Genomic DNA, 12,096 nt, shown 5'->3' on the forward strand with positions numbered 1-12,096 from the left:
TACAGATTGTCAGGAACCAAGACCTCAATCATGGTACATCTTAATTTAATGTAATTTATATACTTCGATCTAATATAAAACAATACTATGTATACCTTATAAGTTTTTGTTTAAATATTTCTTGAAGATCGCATTAACTTTAGCAAAAAGTATAGTAATTAGTTTGCTGAACATCACCAACGTATATTACAACTATGTAGAAGATTGATTGGAGAATTAATTGAAGAAAACATTCTACTGATTATCAAAAACATATTATCACATTTCTATAGCTTATTTAATATGAAAAAATTTGCTACTAAATTTGATGTATTTAGTATTACATATGGTACTTGGATGTGTCCTACTCAGAGGTGGATTACGTCAAACTGATATGCTACATGCAAGTACACGAAACTATTTCTTTACATTATTTATTATTATTGGTTTTATATTAACTACTTTTTCATATTTCAAATTCGAGATTAACATACGTTAACTTAATCTTGATTATGACAGTTAATCAACAATCATATTGAAGTTTTTGGAGCTTAACTTGAAAAAAAATGAAATCATTAACATCTGAAATTACGAACAAAGAGATTGCACTTACTACAAAATTTAGAAATTTAAAAGCCACAATATCAAATACATTAACAGGGAAAGATTTTGTGAATAAAAGAGACTAAGCGGCAATGTCAAGTTATCACAATTCTATGTCTTTTTTAGTTGAAAAACTTACTATTGTGCTCAACTTTATAAATGTGGTATAATACTAAATCATAAACTTCATACATCTTCTAAATAATTAAAAAATATTAAAATATTATGCATTTTATTACAAATATAATGTTTCAACTTATTATAGGCTGACGAATTACGACAGAAGATTTTCTCAGGGATACACAAAGTGCTAACAACTAGACAAAGAGTTATGATATTATTTACACAATTCATGATCATCTAAGAAGAATAACTACATTGTCGAATATGTGAGAAAATACAACGAAGATCTGAGATAACCATCCACAATTCTTAATTAAATCGCCTAAAACTAAATCAGGATATCGGAGATGATTTATTTAATTTGAATCAAAATTTTGTTTTTTATTTATTCATTAGTCCATTTTGAAACGTTAAAAATTTGAATCCCCTATAAAACATTTAGTTTAATGTTCATCATAGACTTAATAAATAATAATTCGTTAGTATATTTTGAAGCTTTAAAAATTTTAAGCCCTTAAAAAACATTTAGTTTAACGCTCATCTAGACATAATAATAGTTTTTTAATTTATATATTTAATTTTATAGCTTAAATGATTAGACCCTTCAAAAATCTCGCGAATACTATATATATAGATGTCTTTTTATATTTAATTAATATGTTTTTTTATTTAGTAGATTATTTTTATTTATTTTGTTTTTATAATCAAAAATCAAAAATATGTGAGCTCTTTTTGATATTTCGGATCACGTCGTCACACCGAGCCAAAAAATACTCTCTTACTTCAAGTCAGCTTCACTTTTGGAAATGGTCCGGTTAACATAACAAAACTTGTAGAATTAATAATGTGAAAAGTACAGTATTTTTAACAGACTGGCCACCACTACAAGCTGAGTATGGAAATGGAGCAACAACGGCGACACGCAACTCGGATGATGATGAACCCTTAATAATTTCTACTAATAAGCTTAAGCTCAAAGACTACATCGAACCGCTATTATATTTCACACTTACTTCATCTATCGAACAAACCCTAGATATTGATACTGGTTTAACTGATGAATTCTGCTCTAATCTGCTCAAAGATGATGAACATGATCGCGCCTACTCATTATCAGATTCAGATTCATCTTCAGGTTGGATTTATGTAAATATCATCAATTTCGATTTAATAGATTTTGAACCAGCAACTTGGGATGGTTTAATTAATAATTGGATTCATATTTCGGGTAGGTAGGTAGGTTTTAAGTGACAATTCGGATACTGATTATTATAGATATATTTTGAAGGTGTTCCTCCATATCCATTATATAAACCGTTAGCATCATCAGCTTTGTACAAGTCCATATTGTCCGGGAGTGTGCAGAGAATTAATGCTACTATACCTCCTTTTATTATTCATGAAGATTCTTCCTTTTCCTTGAAACAGAAAGAATGTGAATGGAACAAGGTTATATTGGAAAAAGGATCTGATTTGATAAAGGTAAATGTTTGTTTAAATTTAAATAGCACATTACAATGAAATTTTGGATTGAAGTTGTAGATTATATTACTCGTATTATTATATATCCAGACGTTGGAGAGTGTGGAGTTTGAACTTCACTGTCAAGAGCCTTTTTTCTCGCAACTTAAAGGTCCTTGCATAATAACTTTTGGCTATGCTTTTTAGTAGTATCATATGCAGTTTGTAGGACACTCATATCTCAAAGTGATTCTTATAATTCCATTGCAGATGGGAAAAACACAGTTGAAGGGAGGTGTGCCAGTGCTGTCTACAACCGGTATTATGGACAAACTCTTTACATACATAAGTGCATTTTTCATTTTTATGATCTGCATTGCAGACTTGCAGTTGCATATTTCTACAGTTTTTCCTGATGATACATACAGATTACCCCTTTTTTTTTTTTAAATGCGTTTTCATTTTTTCAAGGAAAACAATGTGTAGGTTCAACTTTCAATAGGACCTAAGTTTGTGAAAATTAGTGGGGCTAGTAAAGGACCAGTAGAATTCCCTGTTTTATTTATCTCAAGATTTCATATTTATTAAAGAAACTTAAACAAGACGTATTTCAGTCATTTTGGGCCACTTTGACTGGATCTGGCAACATTCAGTATACCAAGCCACAAGTTGTGGCGTTTTTGCAGCCGCATGTAGGTTGCGTAGTTTTTGGTTTATAGTTTGGAAGTTTGTTATTTACTTTACTGTTTGAAAGTAGTAATCAATAACAGGTGAACAAATAGAGCTGCTTTATGGCTTTACTTTAGTGTCTTATATAAGTTATCACTGTAACTATGGACCTCATTACTATAGTAGGGGGCCAATAACCCTTCATTTACTCTTGTTTCTTCGAGTCACTACTGATGGTTTTTTAATTGTCAGTATTGATTCAGGATCTTTGGTTCTCTTCAACAAATGTTTACTGCTTCAAGTAGAGGTGCGGTGCCTAGTGCTTTTTCACACTTTCTTCACAATTACTTTACTTGCTATGTATTTATTTATTATTACAATATACAAATACAATTACAGGATGTTCACCGGTACAGTTCATTTTCTATCATGCTAGCTTCTGAGGGTCTTGATAAAGTTCTACCAGGTGTAGAAACTATTAAACAAGGTAACCGGTCTCGTATTTTCTTAAGTACATATAATATTGGTTGCACACGTTTCATCAATCCGTTTGTGAATTCTTAAAAAAAAAATGAGAATAATGGGGGGCATGTATTCTAGGGACACAAATTTATAGGAAGTTTTACTCAGAGGAGAAGGAAAAGTTAGAAGGTGTAATTGCAATACATGTAAAACCACCCACATCTTCACAGCCTTGTAATTATTTGGCTGCAATTCTCTCGGTTAGTGTCTTTTAAGTGTTATGATGATGATTATCTGTCATTCACAACCCTAGCTTGTGTATCTAGAGATCGATCTTTGGAGTACGAGTATGGTCTATCTATTGATCATTGGTAACAGAGTGTATAATAATAGAGAGGAAGTGTCAAATTCTGAATTTATGACCTGCTGAAACTAAATTCAATTCGATATGTGCGAGACCTGAGATTTGATTTTCTTTGCATTGTTGGTCGTACGCCCCAATCTTTGATCAAGTTTTCAAATATTAACTGGTTTTCAATTAAAATATATTTATTAGTTTCAATCTCTGTTGATTGATAGATAGTGTGTAAGTTTCATTAGTTTGTGTAGGCATTGCATTATGATGGTATTCAGAGGCTTCTAGGTATTGCACAAACTGTAGGAACAATTCCTGACGCACTTCCCCTGCCGAGATCAACACTAGTTTCAGCTTTTTCAGTGCCACATAATCCAGATGTATGCTTGCTGATTGAATATCTTCTTGTGACCAGCTCTTTATAATGCCTGTGTGTTTATCTGTTTAAGCTTGCAAACTATATCAAAATGTAATTATGTGATTTTTCAAAGAGAATTTTCCAAGTAAAATTTTTGCTGAAAAAACCATAACTTGTCACAAACATGTCAATAGTCAAGGTTGTAAATGACGCGATTCGGGGACGCGTCAGTAGAGACCCTAGAGGGACGAGTCGGTTGAGACGGGACGTGGCGGGGGACGAGTCGGGAGTTGTTCAACGTTAACTTTTAAATATAAATAAATACATTGAATATAAATTTCATTGAACCATCCTAAAAGTAAATGTGTCAAAACAGGCGCGCTAGTTTTTTCATGTAATTTCCTCTTATTTCTGGTTGTTGGCAATAAAGGTTAAAAGTTCAGTTTTGAGTGATGGAGCACGGGCTTTGGCTAAGCATGTGAACAGAGGCAATGGAAAATTTTGGGGTTCCTTCTCTGGAAATGGTTAGTATTTACGTCCTTTTATTATTACTGTCTTCTTCTTTCGATTCACACTATGCATTATCCTTATGAAAGAAATACTATGTTTTTTTTTTAAAAAGGTCAACAAATTGATCTATTGATGACTTGATGCTTCTAAAGAGACTTGACCCTTAACCTAAGCCCTAAGGGTTGTAAAGTTTCACTAATACCCAAGGTTGGAGAATTCGGATATCGAGGAGATCTCGTTTGGACTTTTTTAGGGAGATCTCGGCATCTCGGAATAATCTCGGGGAGATCTCGGACATTCACTTACGTTGACTTAACCTAAGGGTTGTAAAGTTTCACTAATACAATACCATTTCCCATTTGGTCACGTGTCATATGTGTGGGAAAATTTGTGGTTGAGTAATGAATCAAAATTTGTGAAAAGTGGTTCTATTTTCACTAATAATCTGAATTTTGAATAGAGCGTATCTGATGTCTGTACGTTCTATGGAATAAAAGAAAACCGACTTCTGACCTGGTTCCATATTAGCCAATGTATTTTTATTTACATATTGATCAAATGCGGTTAAAATGTCACCCACATCAACCAATTGCATAATTAAAAGTTTCTAAATTGCCACCTTTTCAGTTTTTTGAAATGTATTTGCTGCTGACCAACTCTTATTTTGTCACTTTAATTCATGGGGTTTAGATTCTTGTAAGAATGCGATTGCCTTAAAGGTTATCAGTGACTTAATAGCCCATTGTTGCTGGATAAATGTGCATATTGTTCCACCGCATGGGGCGGTTTTTGAGATTCGAGTCCAGGATGGTTACGGTGCACGATGGTCTCTAAAACCAACCAAGGTAGGTATGTATGTATGTATGTATGGACTTGTTTGGTTATGTACCACATTAACGTGCATTGTTACATACTCATTTCCCGTATGATAAGAAGGGAATCATGTATGACGTGTGTCAATTATTTGATGGGACAATACCTTTTTCTAGTTTTCATCTAAAATATGATATTCCTTGCAGTTCATTGGGTTTCTTGAACCGTATATGGAGGATGGTTTCACAAAGGGCTGGAAACATTAAATTAGCAGATGATCGTGATGGTGGTGGATCAAGGGTGGCGATGTTCTGTTCTGCTGTTGTTCCATTTTGATACTTAATTGACCCGATAAAGTTTACATAATCAGTGGTGAAAGGAATGAATGAAACATCCTATAAACAAAAAAAATCATTTTGTCTTGTATGCCAATCAGTTACCGATTCTAATTAAGAGTGTGTTTGGATGACTTCTTTTTGTAGCTTTAGGAGGTTAGAGGGTGTTTGAGGTTGTGTTTTAATTGTGATTTTTTTATTTTTATTATCACGATTGTAAAACGTAAATAATTTATTTTTAGTGTTTGGCAAATATATTTAAAAAATTGATTAATTACGTTTTCGGGAGATCAAAACGCCATTTTGAAACAGTAACATACAGGCTACTGCAAGAATACGGATTATTATTATTCTATGATCATAATTACTGAATTAGCCTTAAAACATCTACTGCAAGAATACGGATTATTATTCTATGATCATAATTATTGATTCTTGTGGGGTATGAGCAAAGCGCGTTCTTAAAATGTAGAAATATCATGGATGGTGTGTTAATTGCTAATGAGACTCTTCAATTCTTAAAGCAAGAAAAGAATAAGAGCCTTATTTTTAAAGCGGATTTTGAGAAGGCATTCGATAGCCTTAGTTGGGAGTTTTTACTTGATATCATGACTATTATGGGGTTCGGGATGAAGTGGAAGAAATGGATTCTTTCTTTTCTCTACTCGGCTTCTATTTCGGTCCTCGTAAATGGATCACCTACTAATGAGTTCAAGCTTGGGAGAGGCGTGAGACAAGATGACCCACTCTCACCTTTTCTCTTTATACAAGCGGCGGAAGGCCTTAACGTCTTAACGAAAATGGCCGTGCATAACAACTTATTTCAGGGGTGGAAATCGGGCATAATAAAATTCCAATTTCTCACCTCCAATTCGCGGACGACACGATCTTTTTCTGGTATTGGAGTGAGCAATCTTAGAAATCTCATAAAGTTGCTCAAATGTTTTGAACTCACTTCGGGTCTCAAAGTTAACTACCATAAAAGTGTATTATATGGGATGTGTCCAGATAAGTGCTCTATTGAGTCTATGGCAAGAGAGTTACATTGTCATGTTGGATCATTCCCGTATACTTATCTTGGGTTACCGGTTGGGGGTAAAATGAATAAAATGGAGAGTTGGAAACCGGTTGTGAGTAAATTCAAAAAACGACTCTCGGATTGGAAAGATGTCTTATGGTGGACGTTTGACTTTAATGAAATCGGTGTTGAATAGTTTAACGTTGTACTGTTTCTCGCTCTTTCGTGCTCCTCCATGTGTGATTAAAAAACTTGAGAGTGTAAGACGTTCATTTTTTTGGGGCGGGACGGGAAATAAAGCTATTTCTTGGGTCAAATGGGATGAATTACTTCTTCCTTACGGGTTTGGTGGGTTAAATTTGGGTTCGTTAGATAGCAATAATTTGGCCTTAATCGGTAAGTGGTGGTGAGGTTTAAAATCGAAACCGACTCCTTATAGGTTAAGGTCATCTCGAGTATTTATGGCTCTTCGGGTGGTCTTCTTGGTGATGCCATATCATCATGGTAGATCACATAAATCTGTTTGGTCTATTGTTATTGATACAGGAAGGCATATTGATTCTCTTGGTGTTCGGTTTAGTGACTCGTTTGCTCGAAAAATTGGGGATGGGGACTACAAGTTTTTTTTTTTTTTTTTTTTTTTTTTTTTTTTTTTTTTTGGTATATGGCTTGGTGAGGTGGCTTTAAAAGACAAGTTTCGAAGACTTGCAAGGCTTGAATCATTATCGGGAGCTTCGATCAAAGATAGGTTGTCTTGGAATGGTACGAAAACAGTGGATGTTTGGGATTGGACAACAGCACATCGGGACGCGTTTGTGACGAGCTAAAGGAGCTGGAGAAGATGCTGCAATCGGTAAAATTAGAACCTGGTTCGAAGGATTCATGGAGATGGTGTGGCAATAATAATGGTTTGTTTACTACAAAAAGTTTATGTAGTTTGATCAAAACATTAACTGCGGGTGCAAACGCAAAGGAATCTTTAAGGAACAATGTGGTACCAAAGAAAGTTGAGATTTTCGTTTAGAGGGCTAGAAGGGAAAGAATTCCGATTCGAATAGAGCTTGACAAATGGGGAATTGACCTCTACTCGGTCCGTTATGAAATGTCCCGTTCTTATTGATTAAAAACGTTCCATATTAATTGATTTCGTTGCGAGGTTTTGACCTCTATATGAGACGTTTTTCAAAGACTGCATTCATTTTAAAACAAACCATAACCTTTATTTCATCAATAAAGGTTTAAAAAGCTTTACGTAGATTATCAAATAATGATAATCTAAAATATCATGTTTACACACGACCATTACATAATGGTTTACAATACAAATATGTTACAACAAAATAAGTTTCTTGAATGCAGTTTTTACACAATATCATACAAGCATGGACTCCAAATCTCGTCCTTATTTAAGTATGCGACAGCGGAAGCTCTTAATAATCACCTGAGAATAAACATGCTTAAAACGTCAACAAAAATGTTGGTGAGTTATAGGTTTAACCTATATATATCAAATCATAATAATAGACCACAAGATTTCATATTTCAATACACATCCCATACATAGAGATAAAAATCATTCATATGGTGAACACCTGGTAACCGACATTAACAAGATGCATATATAAGAATATCCCCATCATTCCGGGACACCCTTCGGATATGATATAAATTTTGAAGTACTAAAGCATCCGGTACTTTGGATGGGGCTTGTTGGGCCCGATAGATCTATCTTTAGGATTCGCGTCAATTAGGGTGTCTGTTCCCTAATTCTTAGATTATCAGACTTAATAAAAAGGGGCATATTCGATTTCGATAATTCAACCATAGAATGTAGTTTCACGTACTTGTGTCTATTTTGTAAATCATTTATAAAACCTGCATGTATTCTCATCCCAAAAATATTAGATTTTAAAAGTGGGACTATAACTCACTTTCACAGATTTTTACTTCGTCGGGAAGTAAGACTTGGCCACTGGTTGATTCACGAACCTATAACAATATATACATATATATCAAAGTATGTTCAAAATATATTTACAACACTTTTAATATATTTTGATGTTTTAAGTTTATTAAGTCAGCTGTCCTCGTTAGTAACCTACAACTAGTTGTCCACAGTTAGATGTACAGAAATAAATCGATAAATATTATCTTGATTCAATCCACGACCCAGTGTATATGTATCTCAGTATTGATCACAACTCAAACTATATATATTTTGGAATCAACCTCAACCCTGTATAGCTAACTCCAACATTCACATATAGAGTGTCTATGGTTGTTCCAAAATATATATAGATGTGTCGACATGATAGGTCGAAACATTGTATACGTGTCTATGGTATCTCAAGATTACATAATATACAATACAAGTTGATTAAGTTATGGTTGGAATAGATTTGTTACCAATTTTCACGTAGCTAAAATGAGAAAAATTATCCAATCTTGTTTTACCCATAACTTCTTCATTTTAAATCCGTTTTGAGTGAATCAAATTGCTATGGTTTCATATTGAACTCTATTTTATGAATCTAAACAGAAAAAGTATAGGTTTATAGTCGGAAAAATAAGTTACAAGTCGTTTTTGTAAAGGTAGTCATTTCAGTCGAAAGAACGACGTCTAGATGACCATTTTAGAAAACATACTTCCACTTTGAGTTTAACCATAATTTTTGGATATAGTTTCATGTTCATAATAAAATCATTTTCTCAGAATAACAACTTTTAAATCAAAGTTTATCATAGTTTTTAATTAACTAACCCAAAACAGCCCGCGGTGTTACTACGACGGCGTAAATCCGGTTTTACGGTGTTTTTCGTGTTTCCAGGTTTTAAATCATTAAGTTAGCATATCATATAGATATAGAACATGTGTTTAGTTGATTTTAAAAGTCAAGTTAGAAGGATTAACTTTTATTTGCGAACAAATTTAGAATTAACTAAACTATGTTCTAGTGATTACAAGTTTAAACCTTCGAATAAGATAGCTTTATATGTATGAATCGAATGATGTTATGAACATCATTACTACCTTAAGTTCCTTGGATAAACCTACTGGAAAAGAGAAAAATGGATCTAGCTTCAACGGATCCTTGGATGGCTCGAAGTTCTTGAAGCAGAATCATGACACGAAAACAAGTTCAAGTAAGATCATCACTTGAAATAAGATTGTTATAGTTATAGAAATTGAACCAAAGTTTGAATATGATTATTACCTTGTATTAGAATGATAACCTACTGTAAGAAACAAAGATTTCTTGAGGTTGGATGATCACCTTACAAGATTGGAAGTGAGCTAGCAAACTTGAAAGTATTCTTGATTTTATGTAACTAGAACTTGTAGAATATATGAAGAACACTTAGAACTTGAAGATAGAACTTGAGAGAGATTAATTAGATGAAGAAAATTGAAGAATGAAAGTGTTTGTAGGTGTTTTTTGAAATGTCCCGTTCTTATTGATTAAAAACGTTCCATATTAATTGATTTCGTTGCGAGGTTTTGACCTCTATATGAGATGTTTTTCAAAGACTGCATTCATTTTTAAAACAAACCATAACCTTTATTTCATAAATAAAGGTTTAAAAAGCTTTACGTAGATTATCAAATAATGATAATCTAAAATATCCTGTTTACACACGACCATTACATAATGGTTTACAATACAAATATGTTACATCGAAATCAGTTTCTTGAATGCAGTTTTTACACAATATCATACAAACATGGACTCCAAATCTTGTCCTTATTTTAGTATGCAACAGCGGAAGCTCTTAATATTCACCTGAGAATAAACATGCTTTAAACGTCAACAAAAATGTTGGTGAGTTATAGGTTTAACCTATATATATCAAATCGTAACAATAGACCACAAGATTTCATATTTCAATACACATCCCATACATAGAGATAAAAATCATTCATATGGTGAACACCTGGTAACCGACATTAACAAGATGCATATATAAGAATATCCTCATCATTCCGGGACACCCTTCGGATATGATATAAATTTCGAAGTACTAAAGCATCCGGTACTTTGGATGGGGTTTGTTAAGCCCAATAGATCTATCTTTAGGATTCGCGTCAATTAGGGTGTCTGTTCCCAAATTCTTAGATTACCAGACTTAATAAAAAGGGGCATATTCGATTTCGATAATTCAACCATAGAATGTAGTTTCACGTACTTGTGTCTATTTTGTAAATCATTTATAAAACCTGCATGTATTCTCATCCCAAAAATATTAGATTTTAAAAGTGGGACTATAACTCACTTTCACAGATTTTTACTTCGTCGGGAAGTAAGACTTGGCCACTGGTTGATTCACGAACCTATAACAATATATACATATATATATCAAAGTATGTTCAAAATATATTAACAACACTTTTAATATATTTTGATGTTTTAAGTTTATTAAGTCAGCTGTCCTCGTTAGTAACCTACAACTAGTTGTCCACAGTTAGATGTACAGAAATAAATTGATAAATATTATCTTGAATCAATCCACGACCCAGTGTATACGTATCTCAGTATTGATCACAACTCAAACTATATATATTTTGGAATCAACCTCAACCCTGTATAGCTAACTCCAACATTCACATATAGAGTGTCTATGGTTGTTCCGAAATATATATAGATGTGTCGACATGATAGGTCGAAACATTGTATACGTGTCTATGGTATCTCAAGATTACATAATATACAATACAAGTTGATTAAGTTATGGTTGGAATAGATTTGTTACCAATTTTCACGTAGCTAAAATGAGAAAAATTATCCAATCTTGTTTTACCCATAACTTCTTCATTTTAAATCCGTTTTGAGTGAATCAAATTGCTATGGTTTCATATTGAACTCTATTTTATGAATCTAAACAGAAAAAGTATAGGTTTATAGTCGGAAAAATAAGTTACAAGTCGTTTTTGTAAAGGTAGTCATTTCAGTCGAAAGAACGACGTCTAGATGACCATTTTAGAAAACATACTTCCACTTTGAGTTTAATCATAATTTTTGGATATAGTTTCATGTTCATAATAAAAATCATTTTCTCAGAATAACAACTTTAAAATCAAAGTTTATCATAGTTTTTAATTAACTAACCCAAAACAGCCCGCGGTGTTACTACGACGGCGTAAATCCGGTTTTACGGTGTTTTTCGTGTTTCCAGGTTTTAAATCATTAAGTTAGCATATCATATAGATATAGAACATGTGTTTAGTTGATTTTAAAAGTCAAGTTAGAAGGATTAACTTTTGTTTGCGAACAAGTTTAGAATTAACTAAACTATGTTCTAGTGATTACAAGTTTAAACCTTCGAATAAGATAGCTTTATATGTATGAATCGAATGATGTTATGAACATCATTACTACCTTAAGTTCCTTGGATAAACCTATTGGAAAATAGA

The 12,096-nt window shown here is 33.0% G+C and overlaps 1 protein-coding gene across 1 annotated transcript; it reads left to right on the forward strand.

Moving 5' to 3' along the window:
- Window positions 1-1,524: 1,524 nt before the first annotated feature.
- LOC139888699 (uncharacterized) lies at window positions 1,525-5,939 on the forward strand (the record flags this gene model as incomplete). Its single annotated transcript, XM_071871693.1, has 11 exons — window positions 1,525-1,840; window positions 1,994-2,187; window positions 2,278-2,338; window positions 2,437-2,485; window positions 3,088-3,142; window positions 3,235-3,322; window positions 3,436-3,557; window positions 3,907-4,032; window positions 4,441-4,534; window positions 5,211-5,365; window positions 5,540-5,939. Coding segments are annotated over 11 exons (1,320 nt in total), but the record flags the coding sequence as incomplete, so codon positions are not given.
- Window positions 5,940-12,096: the final 6,157 nt, after the last annotated feature.

Source organism: Rutidosis leptorrhynchoides, chromosome 2 (genome assembly GCF_046630445.1).
Source record: "Rutidosis leptorrhynchoides isolate AG116_Rl617_1_P2 chromosome 2, CSIRO_AGI_Rlap_v1, whole genome shotgun sequence".
Taxonomy (NCBI): domain Eukaryota; kingdom Viridiplantae; phylum Streptophyta; class Magnoliopsida; order Asterales; family Asteraceae; genus Rutidosis; species Rutidosis leptorrhynchoides.